The 24,750-nt window shown below is 27.4% G+C and overlaps 2 protein-coding genes across 10 annotated transcripts in view; one reads left to right on the top strand and one right to left on the bottom strand.

Moving 5' to 3' along the window:
• Nucleotides 1-24,082, top strand: part of LOC107163337 (aquaporin-like) — a 46,528-nt gene extending 22,446 nt beyond the window's left edge. For 4 of the 9 annotated variants that reach the window (XM_015510710.2, XM_089225169.1, XM_015510714.2 and 1 more), the window contains 6 exons: nt 2,112-2,223; nt 21,071-21,267; nt 21,336-21,479; nt 21,560-21,778; nt 22,937-23,017; nt 23,102-24,082. In XM_015510710.2, coding sequence (XP_015366196.1) covers nt 2,112-2,223; nt 21,071-21,267; nt 21,336-21,479; nt 21,560-21,778; nt 22,937-23,017; nt 23,102-23,197 — 849 coding nt within the window. In that variant the 3' untranslated portion in view covers nt 23,198-24,082. Of the gene's footprint in view, nt 1-2,111; nt 2,224-10,014; nt 10,322-15,608; nt 15,872-17,635; nt 17,724-19,908; nt 19,943-19,992; nt 21,009-21,070; nt 21,268-21,335; nt 21,480-21,559; nt 21,779-22,936; nt 23,018-23,101 lie in introns of those variants that run through there. The other 5 variants (XM_015510716.2, XM_015510713.2, XM_089225171.1 and 2 more) reach the window with 5 other exon arrangements.
• LOC107163336 (uncharacterized) lies at nt 4,060-5,358 on the bottom strand. Its single transcript, XM_015510709.2, has 2 exons — nt 5,011-5,358; nt 4,060-4,881 (listed from the first exon to the last, which is right to left on the bottom strand). Exons 1-2 carry the CDS (start codon nt 5,356-5,358, stop codon nt 4,060-4,062), a joined length of 1,170 nt encoding a protein of 389 aa, XP_015366195.2.
• Nucleotides 24,083-24,750: the final 668 nt, after the last annotated feature.

Here is a 24,750-nt window from a genome sequence, read left to right as displayed (position 1 = left end):
TGTCAGTAGGTAGGTTTTTAAGTGGGTAGGGTTGTAACACGTGTTTGTGAATGTGTGGCAAGGATATCGTTGCTAAAAATCCCGGGTGGTCACCCATCCGGGAGCTAGCAACTGCGGCCGGTACGTACGCTCAGTGCGTTTCCACAGATTGAGCGTACGACCGCGCCTCACCAAGCCACTTATTATAACTTGCGTATAGACTTAATTCATTGCTAATATTGCTACATTGCAGGAAGGAATGCGTTTTTGCATTATATTTTTCTCAGCAGTGAGAGTTGAATATTATATTATTTCTGGAATTAATTTTTTTTTTATTTCAAAAATTGTTCAAACTTGAAGATGGATAAATATAAAAAAATATTTAAACCCATAGGACTAATTTAATTATGTGATACAGTGAAACCCGATTTAACGAACACCTGTATATAATGGACTCTTTGTATTACGGACATGGACACTAATATTTAACCTCGGTGACTTCATAACGGGCAATAATCCTAATTCAAATTTAAATAAAAAAGCGGGTAAGTCGTGGATGTCGCTCTGCTGTACAGTAGGTTACAAGTGGGTTACTGTAACGGATAGAATTAAATTTGAATCCAATGATAGTATATCATTGTATACGAAAAACGATTCCGAGCGAAGATGGTTTATCTGTCTAGGATATATTATCTCGTAGATTATTAAAAATTTTCAAATCTTAGATTTAAAAAGAAAATTTTTTATGAATTTCTAGCTTTAAATAATTTGCGAATTTTCGTGATTATTACGTATGTAGTCAAAATTAAAATTTGAATGCTTGTAAAAAAAAAATTGTGACTAAGTATTTCTTTTATGTTAGGTTAGGTTAGGTAGTCAAAAATCGAAGCACTTTTACTGCCCCAAAACGTGATGACAGACACAAAAAATAAAAATACACGTCATCATCATGGTAAAATCAATACATTCATCGCTCCTCTCAGAATCTAAAATGTTAGGGTTAGGGATTTGTATTTTCATCCTGACATTTTTTCTGTAATATAATAAACAATTTAAATTTTATTGAAACAAAAGTATTCTCTATCTCTTTCTAACACTGACACTCGCTCGGTTTTATTTACATTTGTCATACGGACTGTGGTCTGTGAGCGTTCCAGTTATTATACAGTTCAATTATGGTGCCACTGCCTATACGTGAAAACATGGATTACGACTGCATGATTACATTATCGCCGAGTACCTATTGAGTTTATTATATTGAAATATAATTTAAGAGGATGCCATGTATTGTCTCCGTGTTACAAGTGCGTAACATGTCAAATTTACGCTCAACAGATCATCATGTTTAGCTCCGTTAGTTTAAAAATTAAAGTTAATTTACGTCTTACAAAATTTAAAGGTAAGAACATTGTCTGTATTCATATGTTGAGTCTTTTATGATAGTTCAGTTTTTAAGAGTGTTATGAGCATTTTTAATTTACGCTTTATTATATACACAATACTTTGTAAAAAACTTAACTATCGTAAAAACCCAACATACGAATACAAATAATGTTCTTACCTTTAAGTTTTGTAAGAGGTCAATTAACTTTAATTTTTAAACTAACGGAGCTAAACATGATGATCTGTTGAACGTAAATTTGCCATGTTACGCACTTGTAAGGCGGAGACAACACATGCGTGTATATCGTCCTCTCCAGATATAAATTGTAATACGCGTATAAAAGATATTTAACCATAAGTAATTCTAACGTTTTGAATCAGTTCCTATCGGTTCGCAGTCAGAGTTGTTTTTCTTAGCAATGATATCTCCTGTACCGTGCAAAGCTTTGAATTTAAAACAAAAGGTGGATTGGATAGTATTCGTTGTATGTATAATATTAATAAAATATCCGTATAATATTTTAATTTTTCATTAAACTGATATGTTTATTTAGATTAATTTTACATACTTTAAAAACACTGAAACCTGTCTATAACGAACAATTATTTTGGTCCCGTGGCTGTCTGCTATATACAGATTTCACTGTATATAGTTATTGTTTTATTAATGAACGATATATTAATACAATTTAAATAAATAAACATATATAGAAATATTATGATTAAAATATTCAATTTTTTGTTGATAGGAAAAAATTTGGTTAAGAAGTATGATGTCAACTGATAAGTTCCTTGTACCAGCAACTGAAGAACAGAAATTAAGCAGCGTTGTATTCGAAGCACCTATGTCTGAATATAAAAGTAATTATACATTTGATTCATTTTAGAAAAATACTTTAGCAAGTAATACATTTAGTTACTCATATATTTTTCATTAATATTCTTATTTTGCACTCAATTTTATTGTTTGATCGATTTGATTCGATCATAATAATATTATAATATTTATTTTATGAATTGCCGAGACAAGTAGGTGCAACATGCAACACAGTAAAAATTGAATAAAACTTATTTCGAACACGGAATTGTAATAACTAACTATGAGATTTCCTGTTATATGTTTTTATTTTTATTATTTTTAATTACACTCAACTTCTATGAAAGTGAACTCTAGCCAGCGATTAGCTACATATATTTTTGAATATTTATATCTTTGATTTTAATTCTTAAAATTATTAAACAATAAAATTAATAAAATAGTTTTTAAGTAGGATTTTTACTGTGACGCTTGTGTGTTTTTTGTGTCTACACATGAAAATTAGCAAGAAAAATTCATCGATTAACAAATTTGAGAATTGTTCAAAACTTAGAATATAGTAATCAGTTTTTATCAAAATAATCAAGGGAAAAAAAGAATTTTTGAGCAAAACCCGGCTTCGACTAAATTGATCGTTTTATGGACATTTGACATGTACGATTTTTTAAACAATTTTTTCAATAAATGCCGATAAATTTTTTTTCACACTGTATGCTATATGCCTATATAGCCACTTAAAAATATAAGAACGGTTTTTTCTTATAAGCATTTGAAGTTATAGCTTATATAACTGACAATACAGTATTAATTACTGTAATAATCAATTGCGTTATATTTATATGATATATAAAATCGTTTTCGTATGTAATAATTTATCATTGGATTCAAAATTAACACATCCATTACTCAATGTTGAGGTACGCTGGACTTTCACTGTGTTGCTAAGCAATTACATACTCCCCCTCTTTTTTGTTTTTCTAATTCTATTATTTGAGGAAGCAGAGAAAGTCGTTGATTGATCTTCAATTGGGCAAATTGTTTCGAAAAGTCGGTTGGTGTATATATTATTATTCTATATCATCGAATAATGGTGTTTAGTTTATTAATTTTTATAGTCGTGTACCTAATAATATACGTTTGAATAAAAGTTGAAGGTAAAAGTTTTCTGACAATTCGTATAAATGTATTATACTATGAATTATTTTTGAAACCCACTTCAAATATTATGCCTTTATACTTAAAAGCTGAATTTCTTCATATCATAGTTAATCCTCTTTATGCTTAATCATTATTTTATCAGCAACCTAATACTTCCTTGAAAATACATATTCACAATATTTTTTTTATAAGAGTTTGAAGTGTTAGGATTTTATTAGAATTTTCAAGAAATTCGTCAAAATCCCACCTCAAATATCATACTCTTACTCAAACGCAGTATTTCTTAATTGTCTAAATCATCTGCACTTTATCATTCTTTAAAATAATTCTACAATTTAAATACCTATTTACAATAGGTACTAAGTATCATTGGTGTGTTATGGATATAGTATATAGCTCATCGCGCGTAATTTTTGAAATGATTGCATAGTTGTTTAATATAATTGTTTTATTTTTAACACAATGAACGTAGGCGGTATTATAAATATGTATAAGTTATGTTTAATTTCGAATTGTTGATAGGGAATAAGTTCCCCTCGTGTTGTTCAAAAGGAATAACCATTTTTTATTAGAAGCATATAGCTATAGCAGGTAGGTACATATAACAGTGATATTGTATATAATATAAAAACAATAGTTATTTAAAACCATTAGTATATTTCAAGAAAAATTTGTTTGAACACTTACATTAAAATTCAGTTATTTAGATAAGTTTTCTCTTATCAAAAATTAATTTCCTTTTTTTCATATTCTTCTTCTAAAATACTTCTTAAATTTTGATTTTTTTCTTGCTCTTTTGCAATTTGATTTTGAAGTGTTAGATAACTTTCACTTTTTACTTCTATTTTTTGTATCATAGAAATCAAATCATTTTTTTCTTTCGTTAACAGTTTTACACGGTCATTAGCATTATTCAATCTATTGTTTCTAAATGAGAGTTCTCCTAACAAAGTTCTTATTTGTGTTGAATATTCAGACTCCTTTTGTCTCAACTTCTCATTTTTCATTTCTAACATCTTTATTTTTGTATCCATTTTATGTTTATGCTCTTCAATTGCCATCTGAAGTTTAATTTCTGCATTTGCTTCTAATTCTTCACATTCATTTTTTTTAATAACTTTGTTTTCAAAATTAAGAATATCATCAGCCTCTCTTATTATATTCATAAATTTCAATTGTAAATTATTATAAAAATCATTCAATTTTGTTTCTAAGTTTATAGCAGTCTGTTCTTTATTAAACATGTTTTGTATTAAGTATTTTCTAACAGTGTGTAAATCATAGAATTCATTTGGTTCAATAATATTTTGAAGCCAAAAATGATACTCCATATTCCTTTCAGATACGGCTAAATAATTATCCCATATATAGTTATATACTTCTTTAATTGATAAGTCTAATTTTTGATAACCAGTTGTAGAGTTAATATTTTGCCACATTAATGGTATATTACGATTAAAAACAAAAACTGCGTGATCTTTTTTAAACGAATCCTCTGCTTTTGAGAATGTTTTTCCAAATTTGTCTTGCAAAGTGTTTTGAACCTATAAAAGTATATACATTATACATAAAACATTAAATATTAAAAGAGATTATGAAATTATACAACAAATATTATCATGTACTGATGTACTACGTAGAATTAATATTTAATAAAAATAGTTCGTATTTACTATGTAGTCTAATTCTTCAAGTTCTTCCAATTCCAAACTGTTGTTATCAGATAATAAATCCTTTTTAAATTTTTTTAATGATTCGTAGCTCATTTTTAATTCATTATATGCTGCTCTAAATGCAATCTGCTGTTTTTTATAGTTAGTAAGTTTTACTTTGTATGTTTTTCGACAAGTATTGTGTTTTTGCTTTGTTTCAATTCTACTGGTATTCAAAGACGTAACCTTTTTTATAGTACTTTTTTCGTTTTCTAGTATGTTTGAATCGTGTAATTGAATTAGTTGATCATTGCTGACGGTTATCTTTAAAAGTCTATTTTCGTTTTTATTAGAATAATTTTGAGACATAATATTTGGTATTGTTACACTTTATTTTAAATAAATGTAACTTTATAACCAACTATTTCGAAATTAAAAATATTGTTAATTTTTTTTTGTTTATAAACCTATATTCGAAAACGTAAATATCTTTTAAGCCAAAATACATAATATATACTGAGCGGAGCGATGAATGTATTGATTTTACAATGATGTGTGTTTTTTTTTGTGTCTGTGTACATCATAACTAGTCGAAATAATGCTTCATGCTTCAATTTCAAACTTTGGGAGTGGTTTCCGATGTAAAAGTGAATATCCTTGGTGCATTATAGAGGTCAAAAGTAAACATTTTCCAACAATTTAAAAAAAAATCGAGAAAAACAAAATAAAATTAACAGAAAAACGGAAATTTTTACGCAAAACCTGCAGTTTTCGACCAAATCGATTTTTTTATATGGTTGTAATTCAAAAACTAATAACTGTAAATACTTGAAATTTTCACCAAATGTTTATGTTAGTGATATCTATATGCAGTTTAATTTTCAAAAATGTTTGGCTTTTTTTAGTTATTTATAGGCTATTGAAATTTTCGATTTGTATGAGAATTTTTTTTAAAGTGTCTGTAAAAAAATGTTGGATGACCAAAAAAACTTGAAAATTTAATACAAGGTTCCTTATGAGTTGTTCTTATTGTAGCTAAAAAAAAATTAAAAATCGTTCGTCACAAATTTTTTTTATAAGCGTATATAGTTCAAATTTTTACGAAATCTGTCGAAAATTTGCAAGTAATTTTGAAGTTGAAAAATCATAAAATATTTTGTGTTTTTTAAGGATTAAAAATACAACACTAAGTTTTCCATAAGATTTCCTTCAAGTAGCTATAGAGGAAAATCGAAGCATAATTAAAGGAATAATTTTAAGTGCGTTTGAATTTTAAATTTTTACGAAATAGCGTAACGATAACGATTTATCCTCAAACCAGATATATATCTACGATAATATAAGGTATTATGAATTATGATAACTACATGCAATGTTTTTGGAAAAATTGATTAACCATGCCTTATGCAAAATGCGTCCTAATTGAAAAATAAAATATTTATTTCAAAATAGAATATAATATGACAATATTTAAATATAATATATCCTAGACTGACAAATCATCTCCGTTCAGAATCGTTTTTCGTATACAATGATACCCATCATTGTATTCAAATCTAACCTACTCTAGTCAGAGGTCCACCCCACCACCTAATGTACAGCAGAGCGATACCCACTTTCCCGCTTTTTTGATATGACCCCTAAAAAACCGCAGAAACTATTTGAATTTCAATTTTCTATTCAAACTACTTAATTATGAAATTGATTGCAGATCTTTATTAGAGAATCTAAATTTTAATACCAACCCAAAAAAACACGAGAAATGATAATTTATTTTTCTTACGAACACAAAGACAAATTATTCCCTAAATTCACCAGCAAATATGATAATGTCATTAGGTAATTTTGCCAATTTAGATTTATTTAATTGTAGTAGTAATGATATTAAACAGATATATGGTTTAATTTAAATTGTCATAATATTACCACAGAATATAACAATATTACCAAACTTTGTACCACGAGATTATTGTTATTATTATATCATTATTAATTTTACTTTTTATTGTATACAAATTGATTCTCACATACCTACTGTGAAAGCTTTATTTTTTCTATGAAATTATTTTGTAACTGTTATATTTGTACATACTTTTTGTAAATGGAGTTTTTTTCTCCATAAATAAATAAATAACAGTTAATGATAATCAGTAGTGAATACTAGTGATAGCTGAGTTTGTCGATTTCGTCCCGGACTAGGGTAAATGATTTTTTCCTATATTTTCTGTATTCCGATTGCATCCTTTTGTATAGTAGGTTAGCGCTAATGTGACACATAAATTAACATATTAAATCTAATACATTTGTCACATATATGGTGTGAAGATATATTTAAACACAAATTGGTATTTTACTTAATTAGTATACGAAGACTTTATCTTAAGGCTGGTACTCTAATGGATTTACGATCTGCACGCAGTGATTTAGTTTGTCAAGTGCCTTAGTAGTCGAGAGATACTTTAAACTTTAAAGTTTATAATTCACATTGAAAACTAAAAATGAATGAAATGAAATAAGTAGTTGTATTCAGCGTATTACAGACGCTTGTGAATAAGCTTTCATTCAAAATTTAATTTTTTTTTGTAAACATCGCATCCCAATATTCATTAATTTTTAAGTACCTATATCGGCTATATCAATCCTAGAACTACGAATGTATTCAATAGTCATTACTAAAATCATATTAAAATAGTGTAATTGAATGATTATATATATCACATATCCAATCACGTATCCAATATATTTTTGAATAAAAAAAAGGATACGTCGTGGATATCACTCTGCTGTACAATAGGTTACAAGTAGTTTACTGACATTACTTTAATGGATGGAATTAAATTTGAATCCAATAATATCATATCATTGTATACGAAAAATGATTCTGAGCGGAGACGGTTTATCTGTTTAGGATATATTATAGATCATTATTACTTATTAAAATATTTGACTTTCTGGTGGACATTTTTTTTTTTTTTTTTGATTAAAACAAACTTTTAAGGAATCTTGAATTAATTTTTCAAATCTTAGATTTAAAAAGAAAAATTATAATGAGTTTCTATCTAAGATAATTTGAACATTGCCGTAATTTTTATGTACCTATTTGTTCAAAATTTGAACTTTAAGTGCTTATAAAAAAAAATCGTGCCTATGTATTTTAAATATTTTTCAACTGCTATTGAAGCAATATGTTGGAAGCCTTATATTAAATTTTGAAGCTATTTGACCCAACCAATAAAATTAATGTTGATAATAATAGAAAAAAAAACTAAAAAAGTTGAAAAATTAAAATGTCAGTAAACAGCTCAAAACTAATCAAAGTATTTCGAAAATGTTGGTAGTTGGTGGCAGACTGCGTGATTAACTTTTGTGATAGTTCATTTTTATCAGAATGTCGTCTAACAGAACGGTTGTGATTATATATTATGTACTAAGATGTTGCACTACAGAAAATCGTTTTTCGCAATTGATTTTTATCCCACATGGTTTACAAAACAAAATCTTTCCATCGGTTGAAAAAACTTGTTCACTGAATTTAGAAACAAATGATGGCATTCGCGCAACTAATGACCTTTTTTCTTTTGGCATTTAACAAAAAAAATTGACAGATGTTTATAAAATATGAACACTAACTCCACGCACTATACAGGCATAAAGCAACGTGAAACGAAAGCACTCGCCAAAGTCGTGAATCGGTCTACGAACAACGACTAACTGTCAATGTAATTCAGAGTACTCATAGGTATCTATTAGCTATTACTAATTGGCCCATTAGGTACTTACAATCGATAACAATTATCAATAAAGATGAAATTTCTAAAATAGTAATTGAGATAGACAATAATTTAATGTTAAATGTCAAGTAAAAACTTAAGATACCAAATATGCATTATTATGCGCTAATAAAATATAAATATGCTTTGAAAGAAAAATGGATCGAAATATGCAAATATATGTAACATAAAAATTTTGCTTTCATTTTTTTATAAAATTATAAGGATAAAAAATATTAAAAACATAATTTTTTAATAAAAACATTGTTTTTTTAACAACATGAAACTTTGTAAAAAAATATTTTCAAAAACATTGATACTTTTTGAAATAATGAGTGGTTCATGATAAAAAAAATCACCCTGTTTATCACAAAACAAATTTTTATCTTACTCTGCAACTTTTATTATTAAAGGAAAAAAATATGCAAATGCATGAACATCCACCCTTTAGTTATAAGTTATATAAGTTATAAGGTTATAAGGTTATAAACTTATAAATGTATAAGTATATGCTTTATCAATGATCGTTTGACGCGGTTAATCTCCAAAGATTTGTGTACTGTGGAGAATACGCACTACATTGATAAAAAACGATTCGCAATATAATTTGCTGTGCTTGACTATTAAACCGTAGTAATAAATAATAATAAACGTTTGACGGTAAACCGGATAATCAGTCTTATAGGAAGAGGTAGCCGTGGCAGCCGTGATCCGTCTCCATATCCGTTAGGTACGTGCACCGATTAGTGTTATAAATTAAAATTTATTGTATAATTGATAAGCTACATCGTAAATCAATGTCTATAAATATGCTACTTAGTACTTAGTACTTGCTACCTACAAATTATAATCCCTATTCTAATAATATCCTTTTATTTTATTAAAAAATTATTTTTATTCAGTTGTTATATAATTTTTATTTATATCAATCCGCATTTATTATATCATGAGAAACTCTCAAATCATCAGACGAAGTGAAGGGTTGTCCCGGGTAAATCGTGTGTTCCGTACCTATTATGCCACCGGCCGTCATAACCAACGAAGTATGATCAAATAGGTATAGTTAGTACCCTCGGTTGTGGCGGGACGGCGTGCGAATTCACGCTCGCGCGTGCGCAATCGGCTTCGGCGCCTGGCCGATAAAATGTTATCGGATAACGTAGGACGTATACACCGCGCCACGGAATATAATAAATATAAACAATACCGACACATGGTTCAACGATCGCGGTCACCGGTGGTGATGGTTGTGGTAGTGGTAACAACTGCAGCTGGTGGTGACTGGTGAATGGTGTTTTAGTGGTGTTGGTTCCGTTAGTGGTGTCTGGTATACTGAAACTGAATACTGAATACTGGTGTAGTTGTAGCGGTGAGTCCGCCAGTTGTGCTAGTGTGGTGTAATAGTATTTTTCGTTGCGATCCGTAGTAAAACCGCCTACAAGAGGTCGTGGCCGTAACAGCGTTCTACTATTTAGCGTGATATTATTATTTTTATTTCATGCATATTTAATTTGGGCAACGACTCCGAAAAAAAACCATGCCGACATACTTTTACAGCAGAGGTAAATATTTAAATTTATTGTTGTACAAGCGTATTAATAGACAGAATAGATGGAATATTATATATCATTTATTCTGTTTCTATGCTATAATATTGAATATTGACGTAAATATTTTGTCAGTCGCTGTTATTGCTGTCATCTTTATAGTTCATATTCCTCGTAATAAAATATTTTTTTGTTGTTATCGAAATATATACCACAATTAACGGATTAGATAATAATGCATATTATATTAAATTAAAATAACGTTAAAACATCTATCATTTGATTATTTTAAATAATCACATTATCACAATGCCGGATACTCATTGATCGGCTTTGTTTTTGTTTCTAGAAATTTCTAGTATTTCCACCGATTAAGTGATAACAGCCGACGTGTAATCGTATTACCGAGCGCCCTTATTACCCTGCGGGCATCTAATCATCTAAACGTTATCACATTTATCAGTATTACTGCTAGCACTAACGCTGTACTTAGCGGCGTCTGCGACTTCGGTTAGATGATCATTATCGTTATATCTCATGTACGAATATTATAGACTGCGCTGCTGCTGCTACAGATGATATTATTAACAGGCTTTAAAAGTTATCACTCAAAATAAGTTATGTTTTACCACTATAACAATTAAATATGCACTTCAATACACCAAAATGTATGCTATAAATAGCATTAAAAATTGGAAACGTGTATAAAAAAAATCAGTTTTTTTTTTATATGCATAAATAATAAATACCTATTGACCATCACAGATGAAACATCATTGAACTATATTTTATGGGTTTTCTATATATAAACGGCCTATATATAATTGGTTCTATATTTCTATAAATTTTCAATAATCTAATTCTAATTTTAAACATTCGGTATGACTTTATAAGCGAATATAAAAGAAATTCAATTATGTGTGGTTAATTACATTCATACAATATAACTATGTAAGATTATACTAAAAAAATCGTCTTTATTAAATTATTTTTACTAAAAAAATCTTAAATGATATGCTAAAATTAGCCAATGTTTAATATCAGAGAAGTATAAAAACAAATTTGTGTTTTACTTGAGTGTTTTAAGGGAACATTTCTGGTTTACCGGATACCCCTAATTTCGGCCATTTTTTGGGGGGAATTTTGTCAATTTTTGGTCGAAAAAAAATGGTGAAATCATAATTTATTGGACGGACTTAGTTTTGAAGTTATAGCTAATTAAAGCTTTAACTTTATATGATAAGCCTTAAATACCTATAGGCTATAATACTTACTGCCATTCATATTGAACTGTTGTGCAGTGGTAACTTTGCTTAACATTTTGACATTCAAGGTAAGAGTACACCGATCAAAACCCCTGGAATTACTTTTTTTGTAAAACGAAAACTTCAAACTTGTAATGTATATAACTGTTATACTGCCAGCGTGGTCACTTGCTTGCTTGTACATTAAAATCGAAAATATCCCTCGCCTTGTGTAAAACCACCTCGGGTGGACCTCGGATTTCATAAATATTTTTTTTCTAAGTACACTTACTACCAGCGTGGTCACTTGCTCACTTTTTTTACAAATTTTATGATGTCTACAAAAAAATCGATGCAGGCGTATTACACATTTTCGATAAGATAAAATATAAAAATGTTAAGTATCTAATATTAGTATAGTGTATTTATTATATTTTAATATACACTTTATCATGTCTACACAACTTAATACAAACGTTTTCCACATTTTTGATAAGATAAGATGCATTACAACATTCAATTTTGTTAAACTTTTAACTAAATAAATAATTTTAATTGTAATTTAGATAATTATTCAGTATTTAGTATTTACTATTTAGTAATTCACAATACCAACAACATACTATAGTCCACTTCACGAAAACTGGCGGGTGATCGCCACGATTCTAGTGGACTTTTTGTTGTATTGGTTATGAAACAACTTTCCGCGCTCTTTCAAATATATACGCCTAATAAACATCTGTTTTTATTCAATTTTTTTATGCGTTTATCATAAAATCGATTTGTTTGAAATATAATGTATTACTTATAATAGGCACATACAATTTTTTTGAATTATAATAACATTGCATTATTAACTATTTAATTATTATTATTACCTATTTTAATAATTAAATTAAATAATATATAAAACGCAAATATTTATTAATTTTGCTATTATAGTATTTGAAAATTGCAAATATTTACAATAATAATAGAAAAAAATAAAAAATAAAAATAATAATTTTATATAATATTTGAATACTGACTCACAGTTCAATATAACAACAAGATACCAAAATCAAAACTTAAAAAACAAAATAATATAACTAGTATACAAGTAAAAATATATAACTTTTTTTTATTATTATTAATATTTTGTTATAGTAATAATAGATTGTGGGCTACACAGCAAAACCTCGTTAGTTACTTTTATCAAATGATAAAATAATAATAATACGTATTATGATATTATATCACTTAACGACATACAATTTAATTATAATTATTGTCTGGATTATCTTTATAATAAGTACAATGGAAAAAGTGCATAAAAATGTCGTGTGTCGAAGAAGTTCTTACGCTGGACACTAATCTTAAATGTAAAGCAAAGTTGCCACTGCGCAACATTTCAATATGAATAGCTTTTAGCATTATAGGTATTTAAGGGTTGTCATATAAAGTTGACACTTCAATTAGCTATAACTTCAAAACTAAGTCCGTCCACCAAATTCTAACTTCACTATCGTTTTCAACATACTTAACTTCAGAAATCTCAATAACAATAACTGCAAAAAAAAAGGATGTCCAGCAAAACAGAAATATACCAATTTAAATTTTAAACCAATGAGATGCACTTTCTTCCGTAACAACAATTTATTACAATATCCGCAGTCCCGATACGCTTACATAATAATAGTAATGAATAATGATTATATTATATAAATCGTAACTCGTAACTGCTATAGTTAAAGCGTTGTCAATCCTAATTAGGATTCCACGCTTTCCAGTTTTCAATTTATCAACGATAAAAATTCCATAAACACCGTGTTTCAAATTTCAAAAGTCTATTTTAAGAAGAAACAGATATATGAGGGTAAGGAAAACCAACTGAAGCCGCTCATATTATAAAGATACACTCGCATTAATGCGGCCTAGCTGACTCAGATAATGTATAAGATGTTTATAGATCTTGAATAGATAATAACACAAAAGCCATTAAGTCTGCTCAGAATTATTTTTCAAATGCAATAATGTATCATTAAATTTAAATTTAACTAATTATTTATTGTAACCTACTCATTACTATTACTTATAGGTAAGTCTCCACAATTTCTACACAGCAGTCATTTTTTAAATATAAATAGGTACAATTATATCAGCATATAAAATGTATTATTATTAAAGTAATATAATATCGGTGGTCCATTTAACGTGAGACAGTCTTTATTATAAAAAGTATTTTTTAACCTGGATTCAACTGATTCTAGTCTTTTTTACAAAATAACTTTTTAAATCAAATTTGATATTTTGATTTTTTTTTTTCAAGAACATTGATACTTTTTGAAATAATAGGTGTCTTACGTTAAATAGATAACCTGGTACATTATATTGCTCCGATTTATATATAATAATTGATCAATTTATTGATTCAATAAAATTAAATGGGCTATAGTTATGGATCACTAAATCGTGATTAATGGACTAATATTAGCTTAATTGCTTAAGCAATAGGCAACACTATAATATTATACTAAAACACTGTCATGATTACCAGATAAAAAACATGCTGTATGGAAATGGTTTTAAAATTTACTAGTTAAGGCTAATAAATTTAGATATAATTGTATTAAGCAGCGGCATATTTATGGGGGGACTGAGGGGCTTCAGCCCCCCCCCTCCCCAAAATTCAGGAATTATTTATGAAGTCTGCTTATTATGTCCTATACTCCTATCAGATGTAAATCGTAAAAGTTCTATGTATATAATTTTATAAAGAATTATTAGCAGGTAACAATGAACAAGTTATTGATGTAATGTGCCTGACGATTTTGTTATGGTATAATCAGGTATAATTTATATCTTTGAGTTCGGTATACGTGCAGTACTGCTGTATTATCGTAATTTCGATTTCTTTTACTTAAAATTGATTTATTGATACACGCGCGTTGTCGCGTCTCAATCACCGTACAATAATAACTATACGAGCCCGTATGAGCTAAAAATATTTCCGATAAATTGACTTTATATTGCCGAAAAGTTGTGACGACGACGGCCGATAACACTGTTACGGTGATCGGTTTTCGTCGTATAGTGCTAATGAGCTTTATATTTTGTTGTCCGGTACTCCGATGTCCGATATATACATACAATTTGCCAACAGCGGCAAAGAAACAAATTTAAATTTTTATATAATTTGTTATATTATTATTTTTATTTTATTATTAATACTTTTAAAACATTAAAAATCATAACAAAAATTAAAAATTGTGTACTAATTTTCTAACTCGTATAGGTTAAATTGGGAATTTCAGTTGGAGAAAATACCACAGCCCCCCCCCCCAAAAAAAAAAAAATCTAAATACACCCCTGGTATTAAGATTATAACTATTAAATTAAATTAAAATATTTCTGAGATTGCATTATAATAACTTATATCTATACCTTTGTGTATTGACATGATTTTTATTCTAAAAAAAAAAAAAATGTTGATGTAATTTTTAAAATGTGATATTCTACCAAATTAATATTTATTTAGAAATATAACTACTATTTATGTAGTATGACAGTCATCAGTCGGCAGTCCAATGGCGTATTTACGATTGTCTTCGTTTATTGGTTTTGATAGTGTGGGGGAGGGACGTGCCTACTATTTATAAAGTCTTGTTTTTTACTCAAATCTTTTAGTTTTCTAAATTAATTAGGGTAGTAGGGTCTAGGTTTCTAGGTCAATAATTAAAATTTATTTTAATATTTAATGCTCAAATCAAAAATCATATAGGTATCATCGCTTTACTCCTCGTAGTTTGTGTTTAATATTATGATGTAATTATCTAATGACGTGGGGACATATTTTATATATTCATTATATTATAGTGTATATAATTTATGGGTTATCAATTTTTTTAATTATTTAATTATAACTATATTATACCATTTTACTGTAGCATGCAATATGTCGCAAGATTATTATTTTTTCTGTAATTATTGTAAGCCATTGAGTAATTTTTCATGGGTTAGTGGGAGTTATATATATTGTCATGGTTCACCGCTCGCCGTTGATTTAGGACGGAAACGGTGTTTCTTAGTAAAAGCGTATAGTTTCGGTTCTTTACGTCCATTTACTTGCTGTACTCAGTACTGAAACAGCGTCTAGTGTTTTATGTTATCTAATTTATACAACGTTTTTACCTTCCTTTTGTAGTTTTGTACATCTATTATTAAAATTTATCTAAGATACAAATAAACATGGCTGGTTGTTTTGTGAGCCCAGGAAAGGCATCACGTAAACTATTCAAAAAAATTGAATCATCTGTATCCTTTGGGGATTTTTCAGAATATGGTAAATATCTACTAAATGTTTGTTTAATACAGTTTAGGGGTTTGATATAATTAGATTATTTTATATTAAATTTAAAAGTTAAAAATGATTGACCCAAATAAATTATTAAACACTAAGTATTAGTTATTTTTCTTAATTTCTATTAATTGCTTAGTTATTTATTTGTAAATATATTGTATTATATTTTAAATTGCTTGAGTCTAATGTAATTAGTAAAAATACAGTTTTTTTTTATTGGATTATATTGATTAATGGATTCGAGGTTAATCATTTTATCGTTATGGATAACAATTCATAATTTTGAAAAATAGGTTAGACATACTTTGATTAAGATTTTTTTTTAAATTACATCGTAAAATTTTTTTTTAAATTTTACAATGTTCCATTGGTTTTGGGATCCAGGACCCTTAGGTCCAGATTCGAGTTGCTTGATATTTTGCACTTTTCCAGTTACCTTATCCATTTATACCTCCGTATATTTGCAACATTTTTTTAGTATATGTTAGATAGTACATTTTACTCCGCGTTAGTTTCCCATAACATTTTGATAGATTTTTAAATAATTGCAATTATAATAATAAATACCTACCTATGGTATGTAAATTGCGTGGTGCACCAGCTTATCCTGAGCCTAACTACTAATAATAATGATCTGTAGGCTTCAACTTGATGCTAGTTGACAACACATACACATGATTTTATGAAAATTATACTTTATTAACAATGTGATAACAATTATAACTGGTAGCATAGTGATCCACAGAATAGATGTGACTGACGTGTTTGGCGGGCAGATTTGAATCGGATGTATGGTGTCAACAGTTATTGTTAGTTTTGGATTACAAAATGTATGTTTTTGGTGACTGTAAGATAGTAATTTGTTGTCTACAAATATTTTGTTATTACTTGTTCATTTCAAAAATGTTTTGTTTTTGTATGTAATTTAAAAATAATCTAGGCGAATACTCGTATGTTCTTGTGTCTTGTGATTCTGGTTATGCCAAACTTACGAATTTAAATTTTTTATGTTAAGGTCTATAAACTAATTTCATACAAGAAACTTATAATAATAAAAAATGCTCTCACCAGATTAACGAAATAGTTCTAAAAATGCATTTGGGTGAACATGACGTAGGTTGTCTATTAGCAGTAAACAATTGCTATAATATAATGATTTATACATTTTTCAAATTAAAATTAACATCTCAAAATACAATTTATTATACGTGTCGTGTACTGTAACAAATCCTATACTACATAATATTACATAAGGAATGTAACCGGACAAATATAAATGATTAGATACATACATGATTGCAATTGAAATCATATTATTTTTTAAACACACATTTATAAATGTTTAACCATTATTGGTGTTTAGTATAGTTCGAAAATAATTTAATCGTTGACAGTAAGTTGACAGTTTTATTTGCTTTAGACAATTTACAGCAATAAGTTAATATTGTTAATATTTGCAGTAATTATGTTAGTTTTAGATTTTCACAAATAAAATGGTTTCATTTTTTAGGTGGGGATTGTAACACTGACAATTGACACCTGTATCTAATATTCTAATGAATATCACATTTTTCTAACCAAATGTTGTTCATTTGAGGCAACACTTGTATCACCTCGCGTATTATAGTCTATTATACATATTTATTCTGTAACATTATCTACTGAATTACTGATACACGCTTGTATATTTAATAGTTATAAAATAACGAATTTTCAACCATGTATTAAATAATTATATAGTATTTATGCTAAATAATTAAAATGGAAGACCTAATTCATCTAACAAATTACAAACATTTCAATAATTTCTCATCACGTAGACCTTATACTACAGGTACATCCGCTATAATATTATCACATTGTAATATTGTGTTATGTATTCAAAATGAAATTATTTAATTTTAATTTAACATTGTATCATATTGTTTTTATTATATTATTTATGGGTTTAAAAATTTAAAAACTTATTACAGATTGATTTTTTTTAAATATTAATGCACCAATATAATATTCTTTATTTAAAAAAATTTTTATTTTTAGTATTTTTATTATATTATGATAGTTTTGTACAGTTACGACTATATGCTAAAACATTTATTCGTTCATACTACACATTTACATATTATCTCAACAAAAACACTACGTCAACTCCGTGTAAAAAAACGCTAAGTAAAAAAAAAAAATATAGAAATGCAATAAAATGTGTGATATAAGGTGGAATCTAAGTAAATAGTTTAATGAATAAAATGTATGTATAAATAATTAATTCAAATTTAATAAAAATTGGTTATTTATATTAATTTATAATATGAATTATTTTAACTCAAATTGATCCAATTTTGGTTTACTTAGCCGGAAACAATTTATTTATTGTAATGGTGCTTTCATTATTTATTTCATAAACTATTAGTACTTGGCTATACATTTTTTAGACTGAATCTTCCGGCCAAGTAAACCAAAATTGGATCAATTTGTGTTAAAATAATTCATATTATAAATTAATATAAATAACCAATTTTTATTAAATTTGAATTAATTATTTATACATACATTTTATTCATTAAACTATTTACTTAGATTCCACCTTATATCACACATTTTATTGCATTTCTATATTTTTTTTTTTTACTTAGCGTTTTTTTACACGGAGTTGACGTAGTGTTTTTGTTGAGATATCATTAGTTTTTATTAGGGTCAAGATATTTTTTATTTTTTTTTCCATTATTATGATGTAATGTCTTATTTATAATTTTTTTAAGATATTTAAACATATCGTTCTGTACAAAAGTACATTTTGTTTCCTATACTTCAGCACCCATTTTAATCTATCTGCAGTATACCTACCTTGAACCAGAGGCATTTTTAATTTACCAATTGATCTATTGGTACATTTTTCAATATTTAATAAAATGGAAATAACTGTTTGGATTTTGGATTCTTTCTTTTTAGTGGTACTTCATGTACCGTGTTAATACTGCACTGTTTAATAGTAGTACTATTATAACTTTCAACTACGATTTTAGATTGAGTAGACTCCTGATATTTTTTTCCTCATATCTCGCGCCTTTTGGAGTTAAGTTACCATTTTTAATGTAGACACAATTCGACACAAATATGAAGACAGTCACAATAAAGTATTATAAATTATAATAAAGACTGTTATAATAATAATTATTATTATAACGACTATATATTATTTAACAATAAAATGCTCAATGGAAAATGATAGATAGTCGATACGGTTAGGTTTGGTGATACCACGTGCATTGAATAATAATATTATGGACACGAGACAATAACGCCGACAACAAGCTCGTACGCAGGACGCGAGACGAAAGAACGAAATTTCAAATTACGAAAACAGAATGCACCGATACCGATAACTGATAAGCGATTGTGGACCATGTTCGCGTGTTAGTATGTTGTATGTGTCTAGCGGTGGGGGGAAGCAATAGTAGTGGGAGACACACGCCGCCGTCGCAAGAATCCTCTCACTCGTCCCGTCAACATGACGCGTTTAATACGGCAGCCGGCGGTGAAAGTAATATAAAATGATCACTTAAATATCCACAGTTTTTTTATCATAACTAAAATACTATTCAACCGATTCTATTTAAAATTATAAAAGCACGTAGCCTATGATTTTCTCGATCGATTGATATCTCATTCTAACTATTTGGTTAATTTATTAGACCTACAGCCTTTAATAAAGAATACCAAAATATTAACACGTATTAAATGGGAATGTTTAGGTTTCTGTATATATACACGGTCGAGTGCTTCGCCTTCCTTTTTTTTTTACTTAGCTCGCGACACTACCGTGTCGCTGGATGCATGCACACAGTAGCTGTAGCCGTGTGCTTAATTGACGTCAATAATGCTTTTAAGTTTATTGATAACTGATAAGGTAACAGTGATAAATATATCAGTAATTATTATAATGTTGTTTGATAAAGATTTGTCGACGCTTAGTGCTTATGAATATTGAGGTATTAAGGAGTTTGACTATAATTATATTACACATTTTCACCTTTATGGGATTCTATCATAGAAGTTAGTAGTTACTAGTTAAGTAGTTAGTGGCTAGTTTATGTCGATGCCCGACGGAGTTCGGAAATTTGGAACACAGATTTGTATACTATGTCTTATGTCTATGGTAGTATGATTAGACATTAGTTTATTAGTGTTTACCATTATGGAAGTATAAAATCTACTTGAATGAGTTATATCACAATAATAATATAATACTATAATAGGTAGTAATTAGTATTCTAACTTTCAAGTTATAGAGAAATACTGGTGGTATATTATTAAAGATATTTAATAAGCAATACGGGAGTGTTGAGAGTGGATGGCAGTATAGCATGAACTAAAGTATATCTTTTATCTACTTGGGTATAATAAACATTTCCTGCTTTGTTGAACAGTAAAAAAGGTAGTATATTAGTATCTATAATCACATATTGAATAGGTACCGTGTACCTAGTCTGTAAATAAATATAATTTACTAAGGACTTCCACATCTTATGATATTTTCAAATTTTAATGTTTATAATACGCACAAAACCTAAGCATAGTATCAACTATTATTAATAGAGCTGAGGGGTTCCACTATTTTCATTAAGGATTATCACACATTCATAGTACATACCTAATTAGTTTTTCATGTTAGTTGATAATTGATATCTATTTATATGTACCTTTAGGCTACTAGGCAGTAGGCTTATTACTATATTCAGATTTATAGTTTGGTGATAATTTATTGACCAAGGAATATGACAATGTGTACTGTGCTGTTCTTTTATGTGTTATGTGTTTAATTTTTCAATTCACTATAAATTTTTAAGTGTATCAAACATTTTAACTTCACAATAACACCTAACTAAACATTCTTAATATAGTAGTATAATTCTTAATAACTACCTATTTCAACTTAATAATTATGCAATTGATCAAACTAGGATTTTTTTTTTTGAAATAACCTATATTGTTAGCTTGTATAAACACATATTGAACAACCCGAGAACAACCTTTAGCCAAACTGTTAAAACGTTTAAATTAATAGTCAACATTTAAATGGATGATTTAACTTTTGATTCTGTACCATTAATAGAACAAGGTACTCAATATTATGTTTATTTCACAACAAAACAAAACTTATGGATGTTTTTCTTTTTTTAGGTACAGCTGAATCGAACCAATTGTATGAACGGCAGCCATGGCAGAAACTTGTATCAATTTTCTTAGCAGAACTGTTTGGTACTGCGTTTTTAATGTTGTTCGGTTGTATGGGATTAGTTCCTAAGCATCCGGGTGGAGAACTTGGTGAATACAGTGGTGCTATTGCATTTGCTGGTATTGTAGCTGTCACTATTGTTGTAAGTATATTATAAATATACATTTTTAATATTTTGTTTATTAATTATTATTTTTTGACTTAATGCAGATTATTGGCCACATCAGTAATTGTCATATAAATCCATGTGTTACATTGTGTGCATTAATTCTTGGTAAATTACCAATATTAACAGCTATAATTTATTTCTTAGCCGAGTTTTTAGGAGCCATGATTGGTTATGGACTTTTAGTGGTGAGAACTTATATTAAATGATATAGATAATCAAAAGTAAGATTGAATTATTGAATTGAATTTTTTTTATTATTTTATAGGTTATTTCACCTTATAATATATTGAATTCATCAGAAACTGGAGTTTGTGTTACAAGCCCAGTTATGGGTTTGACTGCATGGCAAGCCCTTTTAATCGAAGCTATAACAACAGGAGTTTTGATGCTTTTAGTATGTGCCGTCTGGGATCCTAAAAGTGGAAATGGAGATTGTGGTTCTCTGAAATTTTTAGTCATGATATTCTTGACATCAGTTGTTGTTGTAAGTATTTTAAAATGTGATAATTAATTACTGTCAACGTATTCAGTCAACAACTTCAGGGTAAAAAACGTGTTGAGTCATATTAAATGTACAAAAAACAATAATTATATTAAAAATGTTACACCTTATTTATTTCATATTTGTAGTGGTTAAGAAGTCTTACAATTTAATCTTTCAAAATTCTACTAAAATTATTTAACAGTAACTAGCAACACACATTTTTCTCATTGGTCTTCAATAAATTATAAAACATTAACACTTTATATATGTATTGTTTAGTGTTTAATAAAATTGTACTAATTTTTCATTGAAGCTTTTTAGTTTTTAATTAAATATGAATGATACTGATAGTAAATAAAATCTCTAATTCAAGCTAAAAAGCATATTTTAGTTGTGCTTTACCCTGTAAGTTTGTGATAGGAAAATTAAATTATTAAAAATATTTAAATAATTACCTATGTAAATGTATGTTTGTAACTCAATTTATTAGTATTTTTGTGTTTATATATTTAAATACCTAGATAATTTGTTGTCTTAAATGTTGTTTAAATTTATGGCTCTTTTTATCAAAATATTTATACTATTAATGATTACTTATTAAAGTACCTAGGTGTAGGTGTAATACAATTTTATGATTTTACATTTTGTATGTTTACAATATTGGCAATAGAAAGCTTATCAATTTTTAGGACAGCGGGGGATAAATATGTAACGGAGCTCTGGAAAAATAACATATAAATATACACAGCGGACCCGTTACAGCTTATCACTTTCTATCGCCAATAATGTTTTATCTTAAAAAAACAACTTATAATCTTTAAAAATATCATTATAATATTACAAATTTTGTAAATTTTCTTCAATAGTAAGATTTCATGAATTTTATTTATTATCAATTTAATATTTAGTATTTTTTGTTGTACACATAATTTGAAGGATGTTGTAAGGTTACAAATCAGTTTTATAATTTTGTTTATTGTATAAATAAGTTATAGCATATTTTTAAATTATCATTTACGACAAATAATATAAAAGTAGAAAGCAAATTATAGACATCTATGAAAAAAAAAATAAAAAAAATATAGCTTTTAAATTTACTTACTTTTTTATCTGCTGATTATCTTTATTACATTAATTATATATTATATTATTGTTCAGGGCCCTTTCACTGGAAATAGTTTGAACCCAGCACGGTCGTTAGCACCTGCAATCTACAACAATTCATGGAACATGCATTGGGTTAGTGATAATATCTTTATAACAATTGACAATTGATGTGCCTATAAAAAAAGCATTTAAATAAGAATTTTTTTTTCTTTTCAGATATACTGGATTGGTCCATTCTCGGGAACAATAATATCAACTCTTTTCTACAAATATATTTTTATGGCATTAAATAATGAAGAACGAGTTAAATAAAGTGATATATTTTTTTATTAGATCTATGTATCACATGCCTGGTATTTGACAGCACTCAAATTCAGTTTTAATTGTGGTTCTCTTAGGTTAAATTCTGAAGTCTGTAAATTGTGTCTTGTAATATATTTTATAGGACATCCATCTCCATGTTTATAATTAATTTATCTACTTAATTATGTTTTAGTCTCTATCAAATTATTTAGTCTTTTAACTATTTTTATATTTTACATTTTATTCATCTGTATGTGGATTATCTTTATATATAAGTTATGTTTACTTTATATATCTAGCCATCTACAATGTTGTTTACTAACAGTATTACGTAGATTTATTCATGTAAAAATAATTTATATTTATATTTTGGCAATAACTTTATTTATTCTTATACAATATTACATGATATGCATTTTGTATATGAAATGAATACCTATATATTTTTAGTTTAAGGGCATGATAAAGTAATTTTTTTATGTATTTATCATGTTGATCATTTCAACCAATAAATACAAAATATACATGTAAAAACAATATGACAATCTAAAAATAATTTTATAACTATATGAATGTGAAATATTGGCATATTCATTGATGTTTAATGTTAATATAAATTATGTCTCAGCTCAATAAGTAATTATTTTTTTTGTATGGTGCCTAATATTGTCAATAGTATTTTTGAACTAAAATACACTGGTATTGTGTACAATTATGATTGGTACATTGTACCATTGTATAATCGTACAATTATTGCTTGTAATATGTGCACTGTACTTAAATATTATATACATAAAATTACTATTAGTTTATTAGTAACATTTATATTTTTTATACTGTATTATTATTTTTTCTGGGAAATCAATGTTTAAAATAAAACACTTGTATAATATATATTTTTAATTATTTAAATTATTTTTTTTCTCTAAATTTCAGCAATAAGATTATATTGGTTATATTGGTCTTTTTTTTTTTTAATAATCATTGGGCCAAAAATATTCTCTGTTCTGGCTTTATAAAACATGATTAATTATTAAATATTATGGTTTTATAAAAATTAAATGATATGTAGATGACTGCTTTTCTTCAAATAAACCTGTGTCCTATGATGCTCTGATTCAGCCAATCCAAGATGCACCATGAGGTGACTATTGAATAATAATAAGACACTCAAGATAAGTTTATCCATCAACTTATTTATAGAAAGTAATAATAAACAAACATGCAAGTCTTAAGCATTTCTACCAAAAGAGAGTGTTTGAAATTGAATGATCCTGACTTGACACACTATTGTATACATGATACACCTAACTGTACAATAAATAAGGTGATGCACTGATGCCATATTTGTAATTTCTTATGTTTCAATCATGGTTCCTACAATTTTGCCAGATGATTTTTTGACTGACACAATTTTTCTTCATTACATTGATTTCTGATGGTGCTTAATAATTATATATATAATATGTATATATATTCATTATATATTAATTATTGTACTTGGAATATTATTTGTTGTATTTTACAGATCCATAAGTTTAACCAAATCTTTCAGGAACATT

The sequence above is a fragment of the Diuraphis noxia genome, unplaced genomic scaffold (assembly GCF_037042655.1).
Source record: "Diuraphis noxia isolate RWA-SAM2 unplaced genomic scaffold, SU_Dnox_SAM2 contig0004, whole genome shotgun sequence".
NCBI lineage: Eukaryota > Metazoa > Arthropoda > Insecta > Hemiptera > Aphididae > Diuraphis > Diuraphis noxia.
Note: the sequence above shows the minus strand (reverse complement) of the source record. Positions and strands in the feature narration are given on the sequence as shown.